Here is a 22,425-nt window from a genome sequence, read left to right as displayed (position 1 = left end):
CTTTAGCTTTGTTTTTACTCCAGCTGTAAACATACCTGCAGCTCTGTTTGAAAGAAGAACTTCTGCGGGCACTGGGAACAGTCATAAATTTTGTCTTCCTGCCCATGCACTGCAAAGATGTGCTGCTGCAGTTTGTTTGCCTGTACAAAAACTGAAACAACACAGTACAGTTAGTTAAGTTGTACTCATCTCAAACTGCACTTCAGAGTCTCTGCAATTCTAAAAGGTCCAAGGATATCTGCCAGAGAAGTGCCGATACACTTGGTTCAGCAGAATTTCCTTACAAGTAGTCAATTTAGAGTCTCCAGGCTGACAGTCAGCTTACTTCTAACAGACTTTACATCCTGTATGGATTTTTGATATTTCACATAAAGCTAACACTGTCCACAGGTAACTGGAAGAACTCATTCATCAGACCAAAGAGAGGACGTCACTGTTCCCCTGGGGAGCTCTGGGCCCGTGGCAGGTGCATCAGATGCATTTTTAATGCAGGACAACTGGGCCAGGAGAAGCCTTGATGGCTGGTCTGGAAGACACGTGGCCCAGAACAGCATTTCTGTCAGAAATGTGAATCTGAAAGGGCAGGCTAGCCACAATTTTAGATCTTTTAAATAGGTTGTCCATTCAGTATAAAAGAAAAAGATTATTCTTTAACGTCACAAATATCACAGTATGTGCATTATGATTCTGGATTGACAATTATTCTGACTTTACTGAGGGAAATTTTGAAGTGGAATATACTGAATCACAGCTTTAGCTGGTTAAAAAGATACATATATCTTATTTAATTTCTGTCTCACTTTACATGAATGATCATCTGTATATGAAAATGGCTTCTTCAGCAGAATTTAACAAATGCATCCAAATTTTTTTACAGCACATTTCAGAAAGGATAAATTAACTCCAAGCTCACACAAAATGATCATCCCAAATGATGGGCCAAATCCTAAAGAATGTAGGTTCACCTTATTGCCACCAAAGTTAAAGGAACAGCAGGTGCTGCCATGCCCCTTTACTGAAAAGAGGCCCACAGTGACACCTACATGATCCTTATCTCTCAAACAGATTGGAAATGCAGATGTTAACTACTCTGTTGAAGAGAGTATAAAAAAGCAGACTTAGCATGCACCCTGCAGATCCTGGGAAAGCAAGAATCACCCATGATCATTTGCACTGATGAGACAGCTTAAATGATCTACAGAGAAGGAATGCCTAGCAGGCTCTCAGGAGTTAGAAATGTGCCACCATAAGAAAACTGGGCTTAAAAAGCCTCTGAGAGAGCAGCTGGCAAAACCATAGAGTTGAACAAATTGGCCTTATCAAACCTTTGCACCCCTTTTCTCAGCACTGTAAGCAGACCATGAACCACCTGGCCTTTAAAGAGTCCTTGCTCAAGTGAATAAGGGCTTGCAAGAGCAGATCCATCCTTTGCAAGTCCTGCACTTGGAGACACACAGCTCCTTTGAGCCACAAGGCATAATGTAAATGTTTGGAATTGTGGGGGCCACGCAGAGCCCGCTGCATGTGGCAGTGCTGCTCGGTGTCAAACACACAGAGCTGCTCGGCAGAGCGAGCCCCAGCTTCAGACAGAGGATATTTGAACATTTCCAAGCACAGTATTTCTTTTTCCCTGGGAAAGGAATACAGTATTTTACAAATCCCCCGAGTGTCATTTCTGGATCTAGCCATGCACGCTGAGGCTTGTCTTGGCCTCCCTGTCTTACCTGTGAAACAAACAGGGCATTTGAATGTGCCTCCCATCCCCTCAAAGCTGTGCTCAATCAGGTGACACAGGAGCTTTGCCGGAGAGTCAAACATCTGGTTACACAGCTTGCACTCATGATTGATGCCTTCCTCTGCAAGGTTCAAATGATACAACTTGTTAGTGACACAGCACATTAGCGTCGGGGAGGCAGCAGCAGTGGGTGGGGAGCGCCTCAGGCCGCACACAGGGCCCCAGGACCCCCGGGACCCCCGGGACCCCCAGGACCCCCAGCCCCAGAGCAGGAGCAGCCGCTGCTGGTTCAGGGGTGCAGCCCCCCACATTTCGGGAACCCGCACGGGGCTCCCAGGCTCCCAACAACGCCGCACAGCCCTGCCACAGAGGGAGAGCAGAGTGTGAGAGTCAAACAGCACCTAAAAGCACTGTAATTCTGTGAATTCAACCACTGACAGGGGCTGAGGTGATGTCTTCACCCCAGAGTACACTGCAAACACACAGGAGAGGAGGGAACTGTTGGACAATAGAGGAGCTGAGAGCAGAGTGCCAGTGTAAATTTTTTTGTATCTCTTGGATTTTTACAAGGTGAAGAGAGACCACTGAAGGTATTTAAACATAATTTAAAAGCATAATTTCCTTGTCATGTATCTTAAGTATTGAATACACAGGGCCCATTTTAAATGTCTCTATATTCTAACTGAACTCAGTGAAAAAGCAATAATTATTACTCTTGGTTCAAGCATACCACTTTTGAAAGATGATATGCTTCTCTATTTACTGAAGTTTGTGGTTAGGGGTGCAGTGGAGCTTTTTTTTTTTTTTTTTTTTTTTGAGGTACTGAAGTCATATTAAAGCAATTTTCACACACAAAACTAAACAATCCTTTGTTTTTCTTTAAGAGAGGGAGGAAGGGTAAAATTTTAGAAAACATAGCATACAGTTTACAAAAATCAGAAACTACCTAAAAAGTTTTAATACCGTGTCTGGTTTTTGCAATACTCCCTGAAAATATGTCTTCCCCTCACTATGGCAGCATGGACTTCATGAAAACATATTTTAAAAAATGAAACAAATATTTTCTTTTGTTCTACACTCAGCTTTATTTTTACATCCTCAAATATCAACGACTAATAATTTTTAGTTCCAATATCTCTAAGAAATGACTACTCCATGAACCAATTCTTGCCAAATGTATTTGGATCTTATGAATAATGTGAATCCTCAGAAGCATGGTCTTTACCTACAGTTGCTTCAAATTAGCTTTTTCTCTCTTTAAAGGGGCTAAACAGAAAGAAGGGAGGTATTGCTTCCTGTGAAGCCTTTGGTACTGCCAGGATCCCAAGGCTGCTGCCTGGAGGCTGGGTGGGCTCTGGAGCCCGCGTGGCAGTGGGTGCTCTCAGGGAACACTGGCAGCAGAGCTGCTGGGGAATGGGGAGACAGCATGGGGACAAGTAAACAGGTGGGTTGGGAAGGAGATAAAAGGAGAAAAGGAAAAAGCCAGGAAGAGAAAGATGAAAGGGCTGGTAGCTCCGTGGCAGCAGCTCTATGGATTCCCTCGGGAGCCACAAGCAGGCACTGGGATATTTCTAGGACGCCAGGAGGTTTGCGATGCTCTGCTCGCACAGCCTCCACGGGCGGGCATGCTGCCCTCTCCAATGTGGAGCTTTCCAAACCAGGCCCTCTCCCCTCGCTGTGCCCTCAGGCTGGATTCTTCCATCAGACCCTTGCCTGAAAAGTTCTGGCTTTGTGTGAATTTTGCAGCCTGCTCCAGAGGGGAGAAGAGATGGGGAAGGGACATGAGCCTCATGCTGAGCATGCCCAGCCACACTGCTGTGTACAGCAACCAAATGCTGCAATAAACCTGCAGAGGACAAAGCAGGAACTGGGGGGAGTGGAACAAATACCTTCTACGAATAAATCAGAGAAATCATGTTTGACATTAATTTTTTACCCTCTGCATACTGGGTATTTGGAAAACAGTGATTCATGTACAGCCTATGGTCCTGTGTGAGCACATGTGTTCGTAAATACAGATAGACACATACTGATGATTAGAAAACTGCTCCTTTTCCAGCCTAAATATCTATAATTTGAGTAAAACTAAAAAAAAAAAAAAAAAAATTAAGAAAAAAAAAAGAAGAAAAACAAACAATGCTCAGCATTTCATTTAAAGTATATTCTTACAAGCTTGGTATGTTTAATTAGGTAACAGAGATTGTGTATTTTCTTGGCTGATCCCTGCAGTATTTTAAATAGTTAAACCCATAACAAACAAACTAAAACTAGAATGAAAAATAATAAAACATAATGGGTTCCTGCAGATCTGGAAATTTATCCCACTCGAGGCAAGACCTTTTGATTTGCAAATCCACTTCTGAATTATAAGGCCTTCTCCTCACCGGTGGGGGTTTTTATTCCACTCCCACAGGAGTCCATTATGTATTTCTTGTGTCTATAAAACCATCCAGAAAGAAAAAAAAGAGGGAAAAAGTACCATGGTTAGCATGACAAACGTTTCTCTTTTCATGCGTGTGTATTCAAAATATGAAAATGCCCAAAGATATAGATAGAATTGCTGCTATAATCACTCTCTCCTCTATGGCATTTTACAGCATATAATTTTACACAGAAACACAGCACATGTATAGGGATACTCAGTCACCTTTGGAGAATAACTTCCTTGAATTATATAAGTTCATATAAGTACATGCAAGGAGGCTTTTTGACAATGAGGTGTGACAGTCAGTCAAATGTGTGGTGCTGGGCACTAGCAACAGCAAACATATCATCATTTCCCTCATTCTTATTCACCCTTTTTTCCCCAGCATGACAAGCATCTATGAGAGACCTACATAACTCAAGTGAATTATGCAGCCCCTCTCATTTGTAAAATAAAATGCAGATTTTTACAGTTTGTTATGCTAGATCATCTCCCATTTCTTCATAAGTGTATCTGTGGAGGGATCAGTTGATTACAGGACTAAACAAGCAATGCACGGCAAACAAGAATCCTTGGTTTCTCGCCTTTTTTTTCCTCAGCTCAAAATAATAAGCATTAATTTTACACTTCATTTCTCAAAAAAATAATAGGATGTGCTCTTGTTTAAAACAAGCAGGCCTGCTGGATTCTGTCAGGCTGAAACTATGTCAGGCCAAAAGAGGAACAGAGCGCTTTGTGTAAAAGTATCATGGGGAGATGATAGTATCCTGTAATGTTTTCAGTACCTACTTTTGTCTCCAAAAGCATTTGATCCCTGGCAGACACATACTTATTTCCATACTGGTCTTGAGGGAAGCCAGTAGGAATGAGAGCTGATTATCTGAATCCTGAAGGTGAAACCTGGGTGGTGCCCACTGATGTCAAAGGCAGGCATTTGTATAAATTTGGAGGTACATAATTTGCTGCCTGTTAGGGAGGATCAGTGGGCTGCGCAGAGCCAGCTGAACCGCGCTGGCAGAGCACGCTGCTCATTGTTCCCAAGTTCAGCTGCGTTTGCAGGAGAGTTTTAAATATGTTGATAGGTGTTTAGTAGCACTTACACTGCCATCCTGCCCATTTTAGAGTGGGAATATGCTTCTCCATAAAGCTATTTCTGCTGCAGCAATGTGCATTTAATACATATTACAATGAGTCTCTAAGCCTCTAAGAGAACCGACACCAGCAGCCTCCTGGCGAGGATGCAGTATAATTAATAATGCTGTATTAAACCCATTTACTGTATCAGCTGCATTTCTAATTATAACTATATTAATGGCAGTGTAAAAGTACACGTTAACACTGTCCTGTACAGACACATAATACCAACGACAAAGTAGAAGATTTGAACACCAAAAATCAAGATGGCATTATCTTTACTGCTAGTTAAAACTTCTCTCTTCAACTTGATTTAATAAAGCAAAAATTTTCCCTTATGGAATAACTGCAATAGTCCTAGTTTGAAAGATCATGTAAGACAATCTGATGCTTGTTGCTGACAACATGTATACACCCCACACTACAGTTTTCCAAACCAGTATATTTCTACTCTACTGCAGACAATTAAGCCAATAAAGGGGAATTTCTTCCCTGTACTCAGATGTTCACATCCATGAGTTAACCGCCCTTTTAATGAACTTTGAAATACTGTGATTCAGTGTAACAAAGCATTAATATAGTGTGTTCACAGAGAACCTTCTTCTGTCCATTAGATCATAAATTTGGTAGAATTAAATGGGCCGTGTGCTCTAATTATGGTAGAAATAAATAGAAATTGGAATGAACACAGGGAAATAAAATGAAAACTGCATGGAACTATTCTGTTTATGCAATTCATTTCCCAGTAAATAAGAAATCAAAGGGAAAAATTTATAATGTAAGAGAAGAAGGAGCTTCCCCAGCAATTTTTTCCATGTGGCTGTGAAGGAGCAAGGGGCTGGAACCAGGGTAGAATAGCAGTGATGGACACCCCCCTCAAACACAAAGCCTGCAGAGAACCACTTTGATCCCTCATCTGCTTGGCACCACTCCACCACTGGTTTTCATTAGAAACAATCCAAGGATGGAAGTAAAACCAAGGTCTGAGAACATGCTGCAAACTGCTCCAAGGGGATGGCAAATCTGCAGATGCTCACACTGGATGAAGACGGCATCAGCTGTACAGTCGATATTTCCCCCTCGCCATTGCTGCCTAAACCCATGACCTGCTGCACAATCCGTTTGGACCACATTGCTCCACTGCATTTCTGTAATTGATCCCGGAGGACGCGGCCGAGCCCTGCCTTGCCGGCGTTGGCCGAGCAGATCCGGCGCTCCGGCCCGGCGCGGCCGCGGCACCGAGGCGCTCTGCGCCCCGGCCATCAGGCAGCCTGGGCGGGGAGAGGCGGCGGATTGATGGCGTGGCAACAGAAATGTCACCTGGGGAGCTGGGTGCCCTCCTCCCAGGGATGCTGGAGGTCAGTTACTATGGCAACACCGAATGAGCTCAACCTTGTAACTGACCCTTATCTTTTTTTGATCTGTGGCCCCCTTGGGACCTTGGTTGGAAATCAACTGGAAAATAATCTGGTCACATATCAGAAAGAAAACTATTTATACTTATTTATTTATCCAGGTAGAGCTTATATCTCCCTTTGACAACTCGGCCAGACTAAAGATACCCATCACGTTCCCTCAGCGGTTTCAGTGGCTGTGAGGAAACACCCAGCTCTGCACTGTGAGAAACCATGCCAAACCCCCTGCCACTGCAAAACACACACACACAAATTGCCACCGATATCTGTGCTCATGACTCCACTGATATATTGCCAAAATCCTGCCTTGTTCTCAGCCCGTGACTTGCCCGTGTGGATAAACATACACCTACACCCCTTCTTGGATGGTTTAATATTTTATGTTGGTATCCGCTAATCATATTCTTTTGTGCTTTATCTCTCTGCTGAAATATGATTCTGCTTTGAAATATATTTATATGATCTAGAATGGCACAACACTGATGTCTTTTATGAGCCGAAGATTGTTTAATAAAATCTTGCATTTCTGCTTCATCCTTATGACAATTTTACTATTATAAGTTTTCAAGGGATATGAGAGCTGTCCACTGTGGTTAGAAACATCACTTTAATGAAAAATGATAACATGGGGGCTTGGATTTTTCTAGAAACTATGTAAGGAATAGCAGCAAAAAGAGAGTTCCCAACATGCATTTGTATATAATTTTTTTGGTTTCCCTTATATTTGCCTATGAAAAAGACTCATTAAAATCAGGCCTGTTTATCATAATTTTCCAAGGGATGGGCAGCCCAGACAAAGGTTTATCTGCACAAAGGGCAATTGCTTTTCTTCAGGTGGGGAAACTCTCTGGGGAAATGGGATTCAGGAAATCAGGGACTATATTAGGAGACAGAAGGCACAGGATTTGCTGGTGCTAGAGAAAGTGCCTATGGATTCCTAGTAACAAACTCCAAGGCTACTTGTGATGTACTTCTTCAGGCTCAAAAAGGTATTCTTTTCCATGCTAAATTAGCCTAACCACACAACGGGCTTTAAACTCTTTCATCATCTTAGGGGGCCTCGAGCTCAAAATATGCAGAATTAGACACCAAATTATTTATAGGTTAGCTTGTAAGTTCACTGCCTCCAGTATATGTCAGTACACTGCAATATTAAAATGACCATCAAAAAGAAGCATGGTCCCGCAGGGGCTGGGGATGAGGTTGCAGGAGAGCCCGCCCCGCTCCTGGCCGCGGGCTGTGCACCGCGCTCCCACCGCGCCGCGCTCCGGAGGGGACCACGAGCCTCGCACCTGGGAGCCTCACACACGGGATGGGGCTGCCAGGCCCGGCTCCAGCAACTGCTCTTGCAGTTTACAAGAAAAATAAAATCTGAAAGTTCAAAGGAGTTCATGGAGCTGTGCATCATCTATCTCTGACTGCAGAGCCCAAGAGGGACCTGCCTGCAGAGCTTTATTTTAGATTTAGATATTAATCTGGGAAACTGCATAAAGATAATTTATAGAAATGCAAATACTTTAGCACAATAACTTCACACTTTATCAGCCTTTCTCCAAAGATGCCTTTCTTTAATAGCTTATATTAAAACTTTTTGTGGACTAAAGCCTGATAGGTCTGACTGCTCCTTCATAATAGTTGATTAAGAAATAACTCCACTGGCTTCCACGCAAAAATGGAAATGCAAAACCCATACAGGAAAAGAAACGCCTGCTGTCTTTGAGTGTGTGAGTCCGTACAGCCACATACAGAATTAGCTTTAACCAGACTAATGAACCCCTAGGAATGACTAGAGTTTAGTAAGGACACCCCATTCCCACACAATTCAACTCAAGTAATGTTTTCAATGTTTCGAAATGCTCACAGTTGTGTTATTTCAAGTTTAATGTGAAACGTAACCTGATGAAACCGAAGTAAGGCAGCCCTGAATCCATGGTCACACAGTATTCCCTGCACTATCCTCCCTCACGCCACTGTACTGCTGGAAACTAAATATACCTTATTGCTCTTGGTCTCCTTCCTGGGAGCAGGAATATATTCATCCTCTCATCCTATTGACAATACCACATCCAAGAGCTCAGTACAGACAAACAGCAATAACTAGCATCTACTTGGCATCTATTCTTCTTGTGAAATTAAAAATTAAAATTAAAACATCATTATACTCTTATTAAACATCCCACTGGAATATGCCGATGCTTTAAAAACATGCAAGGCTTTAAACCTACTTTAAATAGGTGTAAAGCCCTTTTTTCACTCCTTTTACGGCCTGGCACATTCCCCAGCCTTAGCAGAGACCCCCAGAGCTGTGATATGCCCCCTCCCCAGCACATCCCACCCGTGCCTCCTGCAGGGCCAGCCTGAAGCGGCTGTGGCCACACAGAGGCCACAGAGTTGCCAGGACCTGCCAGCCACGAGGTGCCAAAGGCAAAGCCTTCCCTCCCACAGGCACCCCCTACCCTGCCTGGGTGTGGGGTGGCAGCTGCAGCCCACAGCTACTGCTCAAAAGGCATTTTGCTGGGTGCATTTCTGTGTGCTCAGAGGCAGTTCCTGAGCTGGGGATGCAAGGCAGGGTGAGCCAGCACACCCGGGACAGCACACGGTGCTTGGTAAAACACCAGCTCCCACTGATGTGTATCGCTGATCTTCACGTCACCGTTTCCCAAGTACACGTTGACATGATAGACTTTAAATCTATCGTGTAGATACTCATCAAATTAATGGTCTCTAATAGTATATAATTAACATGACAGGCTACAAGCCAGTTGTTGTCAACTACACTCAGCAATGCACAGATTAAGAGAAAGGCATACACTGTTCCCTGATGGCATCAGGGAAGCAGAAAAACCGGTAAAAGGAGAAATAAAACTCTTTAAAAAAAACCCCACCTAAATATACAATTTAACTGAGAAACACTGAAGGTTCTTTCAGGCATCAAAACATAATAAATGTCAATTTTTTTTGTGGAGGGGAGGGGTGGGAGGGTAGACTTTTATTTCCATCAGCAAAGAAAAATTCTATTATCCCTGCATTGGTGCAATGCCTCTTGAGTCAGTACAGGTGAATTGGCACAAGGGGCCTCATTTTGATATTGCAAATTCTGCATAAACATAGAAGTATCCAGCAATGTAAACTTTACAGCAGTATCAGCTCAGGTCAAATTAAAGATTACATTAGCATAGATATCTGGGAAATGGCACAGTGGGCATAGAGTTAAAAATGCATTTGAAAACCAATCATGAGCATTATTTTTGTGGTAGATCACCAAACACTCAGAGACTGGCCAAATGCTGCACCCCTTGCAAATTCTGCATAAACATAGAAGTATCCAGCAATGTAAACTTTACAGCAGTATCAGCTAGGTCAAATTAAAGATTACATTAGCATAGATATCTGGGAAATGGCACAGTGGGCATAGAGTTAAAAATGCATTTGAAAACCAATCATGAGCATTATTTTTGTGGTAGATCACCAAACACTCAGAGACTGGCCAAATGCTGCACCCCATAATGCTGGGGCAATTTGCATTACTTACTCAAATAAATGCATTTCTTTTCAATATGCATTTATTTTGTTTTCTTATTAATAAACAGTATTCCTAGGGAAAAGTCTTTGGTTAAAAAGCAATCTCTTATGGCATTGTTATCAACCTAAAGACTAAATTTCTTTGAAATACCTACAGCCAAGCAAAAAACCCAGAAACAACTCTCAGCTTTTTCTTGGAAAATAAAAATGGGGGTTACCCAGCTATCTTGACATGAGCATTCAGCATAACTGGACCAGAGCTTACTTTTTCATCTGAGGGTTGAACCCATGTCACAGTGTCACAGACCAGCCCCAGAAAGGCTCCTGTCCCCCACCCCTACCCCAGGACAGTGCCTCCTTCACTCCTTCTCTCCAAGACTAGAGCTGGAGCTCAGGGACACAAATCAGTTATTGGGGATGGCAAAATGAGATGCTACTGCAAACAGAGAGAACCAAGGGTGACTAAATACGGTATGGCTGGCTAAGAGAGGTAACTGATTTTTCATGGCACAAATATCTCTCAGAGCTTGTTAAGTGCAAATATGCTCAAAAGAATGAACCTCCCCTGTGAGACACATTTTAAATCAGGAATCCTAGGGTGCAGTAACACATGATATTCCTTAAAGCAGTCAAAAAGAAGTATCTGCAAGAAAACAAGAGAACATCTTAAGCATCTCTGCATCATGCAGACATATATTCCTGTACTGTGGGATTTTGTGCAAGTAAATGTACAGAGGATTTCCCATTGATATTGTTGGAATTTGCTTGATTAACACTCCACAGTCCAGGTGGAAATCAAAGCCTATGGCAGCTTCATCTTGAGTAAGAAGAGAAAATGCAACCCAGTGACTTTCTGGAAGAGATCTCACAGCTGAGCAAGGGCTCTGCATAATGCAGACTGTAAAGTTACTCTGGGTAGTGCTCATCTAACATACAAACATGGATTACAAAGCATAAAACATAATATCAAACTGCTAACACCTTTACACGTGTGCTTTGTGCTGCACATGAGCCAGCTTGCACACTTCACCTATGATCCGGAGCTGGACAGGCAGCACTGAAGCAGTTGCCCTGAGCTCTGCACACAAGGAGAGCTCAGGGCCAGCACACACATCCTGTAGAGCTGTGAGGGCCACCAGTGGCAGGGAAACATGGTCAGAACCTTCTTCTGGGATCCTAAACTCAAAAGACTTTGGCTTCTGTCTTTGTAAACAAATTTCTTTCTATTTTACTATGTGACTAGCTCGGTCAGGCGTATATGGCTGTTGGCAGATACTCTGTCAGGGCACAACATGTTTGTTTTTGTGGGTTTTTTTAGAAACATATTTTCTTCATTTTATATGTCATTAGCTTTTTAATCCATTAAGGAAAGCCATGAGCAAACTCTCACACTGTAGACAGACTTTGGAGAACATATGTGGTCTGTGACAGAAAACTTAATGTAAAAGATAAGGAAAGTCTGTATTTTTGGTTAAATAAAGGGACCTGGAAGAGCCAATCCTACAGAGGTGCTGAAGCAGCCCTCTTCCAGCTACCTGAAAGTGTGAACATGCCATGGTATCAGGAGGCTCTGATGGCTCCTTAACAGCAGGAGTCCTACAGAGCTATTTTTGCTTAAACTCACCTAGATCTCATGCTCATGGCATTGTAAAGGTTTCCTGGGCTCTCTGCAACTCCTCTCATTCTCAGAAGTTACATTTTAAAATAAAATTAAATTTTACATTATATTACATTTAAATTGTAAAAATAAAAATACCAAGCCCCAGGCCTCTGCCCAAAATGAAGCACCAAGATGTTCCCAGCAGGACAATGCATTCAGGGTATGCATGGTACAGACAGGAGCAATGCAGAGGTGGCTGAGATGACTTGGAAAGATCCAAACCGTGTAGTCAGTTTGCTGTAGAGAAAGGTCTGATGTGCACTCACTGAACTTGAAAGACACTTAGGGGTATTCAACTGATAAGTCCACATGAGAAGAACCATATTCCACAGCCCTGCAATAGTTACTGAGAAAAAATGACAAATGAGAGGAAAGATCAAACTGCTTTTCAGTTGTGTCCTCAAATAAAATAAGATTCTTAATCAAGCCATCGTGCAGTCCCTGCTTCAACCAAAATGGTTTCTCTCTGTCAGAGACCTGCTACCCACCATTTTATTATATTTTTTTTTTCGTGAGTTCTTATTTTAACCTCAGATTCAACAATCAGCATTAAGAAGTCGGCATTTGCTCCTATCACCCCAGAGAGGTAGGGAAGATACAATCGTATATATGCAAAATAGGTATGAACTCTGATAACAATACTTTGCCTGTAGGCAAAAATTGACTTTTTAAATGGCAGCCACTATAATAACGTTAGCCTAAGACCCACCCTTGCAGGATTTTCCTCTGCTTAGTAAAAACAAGGTACATGCTGATAAGAAAAGCAGAGTTTAGGTATCGATAATACAGGGAATGTTTTAGTGGGAATACAGGAAAACAAAATTGTAAAATAAAAGGTCTGTCCTGCTGAACCACAAATACATCTGCTGTACCATGATGGAGCGGGGGTGAAGCAACAAGACTGTAGCCACAGAGGCAAGAAGGGCTGCCAAGATCTGTGTCCTAAAGCTTGTTAGTTTCAACCAGCAGCACCGAAGGCCTTGGGATGCCTTCCCTACACAGCTTGCCCTTTTGGAAAACTGCTGACAGAGGAAGGCTCTAAAGCAATGGTCTATGGGATGAGTGGTAAATGATGCCTACTCCTTACATTTCTCTTCCTTATGATCTTGTGCATTTCTGCACAAGAGGAAGTGCAAAAACAGGGCTTCCTTTCTAATCACACCTGAGGAGTATCAGAAAAGTCCAGCTCCTCAAGGGAATGCTTTGTGAGACCTGGGATGCCCTGGTGCCACCCATGTGCCTGAACTGCCCCAGCAGTGACAGGGAGCAGTGGCAAGGCTACCCAGCCCCAGTGTGACCAGCCACTCCTCCATCAGGCACTGGCCCTGGCTGTGGGGCGAATCCCAGGAAGAGATGTGCAGGCAGAGTGGCATGCACAACAGTTGAATCTTTGCAGCTAGATGAGCATCAATTATGCATTGTATCAAAATCCAAATGCTAGAGCATGAAGCAGGCAATTCAAAGAAACAGCATGAGCAAAGCAAATGCCAAAGAAATTAAAAATATGTCTAAAACTGTGACAGAGTACTCGGCTACTTTTCACGTAACATCATCAATCGTCTCTCATCAAAGATTTCAAATACTTGGGAAGAGATTGCAAAAATATTCAAAGATACAATATTTGTATTTTGAATGTTAATTTGACACAAAGGAGTGTGCATGAGGGAATGTTTATAATCAGCACTCCAATAAACTCACAAATGACTCTAGTATTTTATAAGCTTGTTAGAAACAAATCACTCCCTTAGCTTATATTTACTTACTGATGAATAATAAAAGGCCTCAATACACAAAGAGTAAATTCAAAATGTTTTCCTCTTGTTTTATCTTCTATGACAATACTGGAACCCTCTTGTTCAGGCTGTGATTCCCAAACATACCTCTCCTGGTTTTATGGCTAGATATTGATTTCTCTGTGCAAGCAGAGGCAGCTTTGAACCTTGGTTCCTGCCCCCACCCCCAGTGCAAAGCAGATGCCCTGGTGTGGAGCTGAACAGCAATGGCTGGCCTTTCCCCCTGCCCTCGTGCTGCCTGGAGGGGAGGGGAAGGGAGCATGTCCAGCTCTGCCAATTCACACTGCAGTGAAGGTGCAGTCCTAGTGCTGAGTCTTAGGAGGTAGAGGAGAAGATATGGACACCTTGCACACCTCCTGGAGCAAAGCACAGGACAATTGAGCAAAAGAGTATAAAAAGAGACTTTGCAATATACTCATAAACCTGCAACTGTCCCAGACAGACACATCCACTGCTTCAGTTGGCCTGCAAAGACCAGGGCGAGGTGTCAGTACAGTACAGGCTTCTGTGAGCACCCAAATACCCTGCACACCATTGGTGCAACAGCCCAGTAATTGACCACAGCTGAAAAACCCCTTCAGCCTGTTTAAAACCACCAGGATGCTTTAATGCAATACAAATCATGCTTCAGCAGACAACATAACACCTACACCTTCCAAATGCTATTAGTTATACAGCAGCTCAGACCAATAATGCTCTAGATGTGAGCACAGGAGACCAGTGCTAGCCATCAAGCCCTGGCAGTAGCTGTGCCGTGGTACCCACGTGTGCCATGAGAGCTGGATTTCAGAAGTAATTGCTGCATGGGTCGGCGTGCTGGATTCATAAGTGGTAAGTAGCACAAATGGAGGGAAACAAAAGTTGGCAGAACAATGCCTCATTTTTCTAATGTAACTAAGTGCTGAATGTGGTAATGGGAATTGTGGGGATACTTGTCTTTATGTTTTTATTTACCCAATAGAAATAATACAGGGATATTCTAATGCAGGTTTTTACTTAATGTACAGTTAAGCATTACACAAACATTTTATTGTGGTCTGTAAAGATTATCTATTTAGAGTAGCTGAAAAAAACCCCACTGCATTCAAGCATAAGTGCTTCCGGTAGACACAAAACTGCAGAGCGACTTTGCAAAGTGAATGTAACACAGGCTTTTGTTCTAGATGCCCCTGCTGCTTCATGCACAGGCATCAAACACATCTTCATCACCCCTTAAAGACAAACCAAATGCTGCTGTGGACCAAGCTGGATAGACACACAGCGCCTTTGTAATTGCATTAAGGTGCTGAAGTGAATGAACACAGCCAGGCCTACTCACAGCCCTGGCACCCACTGGTGCTGCAGAGGGTGAGGTGTGAACTTGAGGCAGTTTCTGTAACATGCCTGGTGCTGGGACCGGCCTGGTGGCCTTCACAGGGAGCTGGGAATCACTGCAGCATTGTAGAATACACAGCAAAGCTTGCACAGCCCCTACTATTGTTAGCCATGATTCAGGTGTGCATTGAGCTGATTAAGCAGTAAGTCATTACACACATACAGCGGGTGAGAAGTGTGGTGGAGGAAGAGCAGGCAGAGGAATGTGGAGCATGGCTGTCCCACAGCAAGGCCTCTGCCATCCCTGTCCCTTCCATGGCACTCCAATGGGAAACTGCCCTTGCCAGGGCTTCCCTCCCCTGGCTGTGTGCAATGCAGTGCCTCCAGCACCACAGGGTGAGGTGCAGTGCTCTCGGGCACATCTGTGTTTCAAAAGCAGTGCTGGTGTCTGAAACCCCAACCACTTAAGCCAGTAGCAAAGTTTATAGAGTGCACACAGGTATCTCTCCAAGGCTGAGTGTAAAGACCAGTACCCCCCAAGCCACCAGGCAAGGGGACCTACTCAGTCTCTATTCTTCATCCCCAGGTGGTGCAGAGGAGTAGGGAGGCACAACATCCTTGGGGGAGAATTCCTTATACATTGTTCCAACATCAGCCCTTCAGCCCCCAGAGAAAACAGTCACTTATCCCTGACCATTCAATAAACTTCATGCAAATGGATGGCAGAAACAAACATACAATTTCTCAGAAAGGAACATAATGACTGGGGGCATGTAAAATGCTAGAAATGCAGGAAGCAAACAGCTGAAGGAAAACCCATATAGGACATGTCAGGGTTTCACAACAAAAATGCTGTCAACATGCCACGGTGTGTGTCAGGAGCCTCAGTGCTCTTCAGTCTGAAGTCACTGGGATTTTCCCTATGGCCAGAGGCTGCAATTTTTACTCTCTAGATCCATCTTTGATGTTATTAAAACAGAAACTTGAATTTAAAAGGGAAAAAAGTCATGTCATGAAGAAAACAGGAAAATATACTTTCAGGAGGGAAAGGTCATGGCAGTTTAAATGAGTGAGTAAATGTAAATGCTCTCATTTTTACAGAAGTGTCCCAAGTACAGAACACTCTAGGATTCTCCTTTGAGCTATCCATTTATTTTTGAAAAGCTTTTCTGGAAAAAATAAGCACTCCTCATTTCTAGGAATGAAAACAAAACAAACCATCCTCAGACAGCTGGCAGGACAGGCAGGGCACAGCCCAGGCTCGCTCTGGGGCTGCCCCCTCTGTCTCCATGCCTGGCAGGTGTCTCTGAGGAGGGGAGCACACCAGCTGCTCTCAGCCATGACTGAAGCCAGGCACCTCAGGCATGATGGTGACAATCCCAAGGCTTTCTGGTGGGGACTTTCCTGTGCCCAGCACCCCACTGCCTGCACAAAGAGCTGGGCCAGCCCCAGCCCAGGCACCGAGCCCTGGATCACAGAGCAACACAATGGCAATTTCTAAAGGATCACAAAACCTACAGCATCTCTTATGCTGTTATTGACAGGAGCTAAAGCCTGCCTGTACCACCCTATTCCTGCTACATGCAAGTGAAGTCAGAGAAAGAATTTCTCGTGGCAGTCCTTGTGTCAAAGGTTGTCCACTGGCACTCTGTCTGTGCCTGGCTCATCCAGCAGCTGCCAGCACAGGCAGGGCAGGGAACAGCATCAGAGCACAGGACCCAGCAGAGTGTCCTCACTTGCATGGGCTGAGTTGCAATAACTGGAGAGGAGTTTAAATGGTTTCATCTCACCCTTTTGTTTCCATTTGCTTTTCAAAGCAGAGGAAGTATTTATCAATAAAGATTTTTAAAATAATTCATAATCACCATCATCAAGTCAAGCTCCCTGGTGCCTCGCTGTCCAGCACCTGCCTGAGTCCTCTCCCCTTTCAGTGAAGGATCTACCATCTCTGCATCATCCTTATGCTTTGGAGCTCTAAAGCACTATTAAATTCAATTCACTTGGTGTCAAAAGCTCTCTTTCTTCTTGTACCCACCAGTACAGCTGTAGTATTCATCAGATTTTTACCACCAGGATTAATGTTATAAAATGTCACTTGCTACAGTAAAATTTATCAACATTATTATATACCATAGAAACTGCCACCACAGACAAATGCACTACATTAAAATTTTGTCTAGAGCTCCCTAGAGGAAACATTTGCTGCAATTTGTGTAACAGTTTATATATTTATGCTATTTAATGGTACAAAGCAATAATTATGACTTCATTCACTGATAAGCAACAGCATTATATAAATCAGATGCGGATTTAGAACATGCCAGCTTTGTCACTGGCCTACTACTTGTAAATTATGTTGCTGTTAAAAAAAAAAATCTAAGCAAATATGAGTTAGCAGCAGGAAGCTAATAATGTGCCTCCAGCTGTTCCAGTTAACCTGCAAATGTGGCCATCTGCACCTCAGGAGAAAAAGAAAAGGAGAGATAGAGGGAGGGAGGAAAAGGGAGAGGAGAGAAGCTCCCACCAACGCCAACACAAAGCCTAGGCCCTGAGCAATAGGAATGACCTTGCTCCTCATGACCAGACAAGCACATATTTAAAATCAGAAAAGTTACCAAAGAATAAAGGACCTTTTCTCCCCTACACCCACAGGAAAAAAAAAAAAAATTAAAAAGAGAAAAAAAGTCCTTTCCACTGCCTTTTTTTCTAGAACAGGCTGTCTTTCAAATCTGAGGTTATTTACTGCATTGCAGGTCTGTCCGATGAACAGGTTTTTCTTACAACTTCTGCCTTTCATTTCTACTTTTTAACACCTCTTCACAGACCCATCTTGTATTATTTTTTTTTTAAATGGTGGTCATTGTAATAGATTTATTCCTGCTTCAGACAATTTAAAATGGATCTGCAGGGCACAAAGGCTGAACTATCAAACAAGACCAAAATTCTCAGATAGAAAGTCACAGATCTTGCAGTGCACAGCAGCTTCACTCCTACCTTTGGGTTCACGGGGATGAGGTGTCCTTAGGACGTGTGAGTAGTGTTTGCTCAAAGATTATTTTATAAGAGACTTCTGTGGAATCTGGGTCACAAAGAACTGACACAAAATATTCCCTTTGACATTCACCCACACACTGAAGAGACAGTGGCTGAAAGTGCAGGTCCTGTTCATTGTTACACTTTGGTAATCCGACAGCAGTTTAATACTAACGATTCTCCAAGATCCGTGTTACCAAGGGCTCTCCAATACACCTCTTAGAAAAGGATGGTGAGGGCCTCAAAGGATTTTTTAATTTCTTTTAAAAAGTCTGACTCTGTAAAACAACAAGCTTAATTCCTGTGAAGGGCATGAGGTCAGAGGTGTCAGCACACTCGCTGGAGCTGCACTGCTCTGCCTCACCTGCACTCTTACACGTCTTTGTACTGCCAATCCACCCCCAGCACCCCAAAAAGCCGTGTTCTGGCACAGCTTATTGAAGCTGCCATTGACCTTGAGATGCTTAAATACGCTCAGGATTATCATCACTCTTAAAATAAAAAAATCTCATTTTGCCTCTCCCAAAATTAAGCAATCCAGTTTGTTTCCTTGTTTCAGGTGCACATCTGTTTGCACCACTCCAAGTGTCATAGTTTTGATAAATGTATTGAAGTACTGAAAGTGCCCAATATTGAGCCTTGTGGACCCTGATCTTGAAGGTGGGCAGCATGAGCTCCTCAGAGCACATCACAGTCACAGAACAGGGGATCTATATCTGAGCAGTGTTGTATGGACCTGACTGCTATTATTAGATTTTCACCAAGGAAACATGATTTATCTTCATTCCAATTTTTGTACCTATAAGTCATTCCACTACTAACTGCATTTACAGGGATTTATAATTCACTTGAAAGATTAACTAAAGCATGCATATTTTCAAAGAAACAAAACAAATTTTTTCTTGAAAATACTGAATTTATCTTAAACAGGTCCGGTGTGATGATGTTGGGGCACATACCTGTTTTTAAAGAAATCTTTAATGTTTTTCTCTACTTAAGAGTTTTGTGGCCCTATGTTGTTTAATACTTCCAGATGAAATACCTTACCCTGATGGTACATGCAATCAGTAACTGATCTTTTCCAAACATTTACACTACACTTTGGGGATGTTGGTGGGTATGATAAAAACTGTGATTTGCAGTAGGTTAAAGAACCAACAGATGCATGCTGACTCAGTAAGTTAACAGCATTTACCCTCTGAATGGTGTTAACCAATGCAAAGTGCCAGCAATGTGATGTGTCTGGTCAGGCAAAGGCATGAGCCATCTCTCCAGAGGAAAATAAGCTTTCTAGGTAAACCTGGAACTTCATTTGGCCTTTCTAAAATTAATTTAATCTAGAAATTGCCACATCATTGAAAGCATCTGGGGTGATGCTTTACTTTTCAATATCAGGATATTCATAACAGCAAATAACATACAAATTCTTCCAGTGCCATTGAATATCCAGACATAGTGGGACATTTTGTGCACATAGCACACTTCTGTTGTTTGACAGTTCCATTTAATTACACCAAACCTCAGTTTAGTCTACCGGTGTCTTCAGAGGCAGGTGGCACGTAAAGTTGGTCAACATCACATCAAAATAATCCCTCTGGTCATGTGGCCCTGAGTCTTCACCAAGACTGCCAGGTCATGTTGCACAAGCTGCATACCCACATGTGTGGAGTTCCCAGGTGCTTTAGCTCACAAGCTGAATGCTCCTCTCTGATGGGAATCCACGTGTCTACCTCCTGTCCCTATCTGTTCACTGCTCAAGACAGCACCAAAAAAGAGATCCTAGGTGTATGCAAATGACCCATAATCCTCATTTATAAAGAAACCCCTTCACATTGCCTTAATGAACTAGGAGGGGTAGTGTCAGATGGATTCTCATGTGAGCATGAATAACAGAAGAGAGGAGCAGATGGGAAGGGGCATAAACAGCTTTTTCTAAACCCATTAATAAAAATATAGCTAAAACACCTTGCTCTAAAATATAAACCTAGATATTTGATTTGTTTAATTTTGTCAGAACATTTCTGTTCCCTTCTGGTGCTAAGATGGCTGATGGCAGCAGAGAACCCTGTGCCAGTGAGCAGCTCACACCCCTTGGAGATGTTCACCAGCATGCAATGCCCTCCCAGCCTCCCCTCAGCCACGGGAAATCTCCCTTTATTTCTCAGCTCTCACTCCTGACACTCCACAGAATTTCACATAGCACACTGAGAGGCCAATGAACAGCTCGAGTAAACTCTCCAACTTAGCAAGAAAAAGTGTGACTGGAAAAATTTAACTCCCAAAGAGACAGTATGAGAAAGGTCAAAAGATGGTCAGATGGAAGACCTTCCAATAGCTCCATGGTGCCACAAGCATCCACACAACACATTTACATCATGGAGGTGAATAAATCAAACTGCTTATCACACTCATAAAAGACATTGCACATCTCCAAAACATTTTTGGGGCAATATAGTTATGGGGAAAATGGCTACAAGCTCATACAAATAATGCTGTGACATTTCTATTCTCTCCTTATTGACCTGAGCAATCTGATCCAGAATTGTTATGCAAGTGGCAGAAATGCAGAATGAATTTTTAATAGCCCTGTGTGTGAAAGAGAACAAAATTTCATAAAAGATGTTAAAGTGGTTTCCATAATGCTGGCTTATGTAGCTCTCCACAAAAATAGGCACTCTCAACTACAACAGTTAATCCTTAGGATTTACAACACATCATAACTCATTCCTGCTGTATGGAGGAATCCATCTCTCAAATGCAAGTGATCCTGAAATCACAGATGAACTCCAGTACTTAAGTACAATGGGATATGCTTCACAGTGTCAGCCCTAATTTTCAGCCTTGACTTTGATTTCCCCTGCCTTGGTGGGTTCCAGGCAGACCCTCGGTGTTACTCTAATGTAGCTTTTTTGTGGTTTTAATATGAATATTGTGTCAAGAAGCTGAGATATTAAGAATGACAATACATTATTATTGCAGCAGGGAAATCTCCAGAGTCCTAGAAGTAGGATTTTGAAAACCACAGTAAAAAATCAATAGCAATCCACAAGAATTCATAAAGGAAACGTGTCAGTCAGCACCTCTGAATACAAATTTTAAATTTTAGCCTAAGCAGACTGGACAAATATAAGTTTAAAAGGCAGAGGATGTGAACGTGCCCCAACTTTTCAGGCTGCAGAAGGGAGCCTGTCTTGCTTTTCTGCCCCAGGAGTCTCTGAAATGCCCTTGCCCTTCTCTGCCAGAGCCCCAGGCCAGCCCCAGCCCCAGCCTGCCTGAGCCAGTGTGTCCCTGGTGGCTGCACGGACAAGGAAGATGCTGCATCCCTGACACTGCCTGCACCCAGGCTCCTCCCTCAAAAGCAACCATCCAACAGGATGCAGGGAAAAAACAGCTCATCTGTACTCCCTGATAATTCTGATAATGAAAAGAAATGCCAAGAACTGTACTTGCAAACCTTTTTTGGTTTAATTTATGGCCAGACATCTGCTTGCAAGGTAGCTGGCCTATGAGCTACCTCCAGCAACAGGATTTAGTATTGCCTGGGATTGATTTACATAATCAAAAATATCCACAAAATCAATTAATTAAAGACTTCATTTTGTATATAGCTAACTATGTATTAATAAAGTATTATCAAAGCCTCCTAGTGCTTCTCTCAGGGAGAAGCCTGCTCAACTAGCATGGACAATAGAAGGTATCACATACAGAAATGTCCATAAGGTGAATGCAAACCAACGGCCTTTGCCATGTCAAATGTTGCCCAGGGACTAGGTACATCTGAACAGGGTTTATTCTCAACATTCAGATCACTTGCCTACACTCTGACTTTGAAAGAAGTTTTTGAAAGAAAAAACAACCTGCAAGGTGCTAAAGATGAATAGTCTTGTTCTCTTCAGTAAGAGTTCATAGCAGTGCTCAGAAGGAGGAAAAAAAATCTTTTTCTGGACCTCACTCTCCTGTACAATTTGCACAACAGAAAAGCTGGGTTTGATTCACAAAAGAGGTGAAGTTATAAGCAGAGGAAGCACACAAAGATTTGAGTCCAAATCCAGTAAAAGATGTTAAGAGTTGGTTAGATGCTCTCAGTACCTTCCTACAATCTCTTCTGCCTGCGTCCTTTCCCACTGGTACTCAAAAACACCTTAAAATATAACTCTTACAATTTTGGAGGGGAAAGGCCAGGGGACGTAGCTCTGATGGTGGTCCATGGTTTTCAGTTCCTACTCAGGAGACTTCACAACTGTTTTTAAATGGAAGTACATAGCGTTCCCTGGCTGAGTGACACAGAAGCACTGCTTAATGGCCAAGGAGGATCTGCTGGCAATGACACTGAGGACTTCCACAAAACCCAGGGGCTCCAACTTTAGCAGCTTTTCCAGTCAAGGCCATGGGAA

At 42.9% G+C, this 22,425-nt stretch overlaps 1 protein-coding gene across 5 annotated transcripts in view; it reads right to left on the bottom strand.

Annotated features, from left to right (window-relative positions):
* The window catches only part of ZNF423 (zinc finger protein 423), a 227,824-nt gene that overhangs the window by 21,477 nt on the left and 183,922 nt on the right, over positions 1-22,425 (bottom strand). For all 5 annotated transcript variants that reach the window (XM_056500807.1, XM_056500808.1, XM_056500809.1 and 2 more), the window contains 2 exons: positions 1,725-1,856; positions 36-151 (listed from right to left, as the gene is read on the bottom strand). In XM_056500807.1, the coding sequence (XP_056356782.1) occupies positions 36-151; positions 1,725-1,856 (248 nt within the window). The remainder of the gene's footprint in view (positions 1-35; positions 152-1,724; positions 1,857-22,425) is intronic.

The sequence above is a fragment of the Oenanthe melanoleuca genome, chromosome 11 (assembly GCF_029582105.1).
Source record: "Oenanthe melanoleuca isolate GR-GAL-2019-014 chromosome 11, OMel1.0, whole genome shotgun sequence".
In the NCBI taxonomy this organism is placed as follows: Eukaryota; Metazoa; Chordata; class Aves; order Passeriformes; family Muscicapidae; genus Oenanthe; species Oenanthe melanoleuca.
This window is presented reverse-complemented; position numbering and strand designations above follow the sequence as displayed.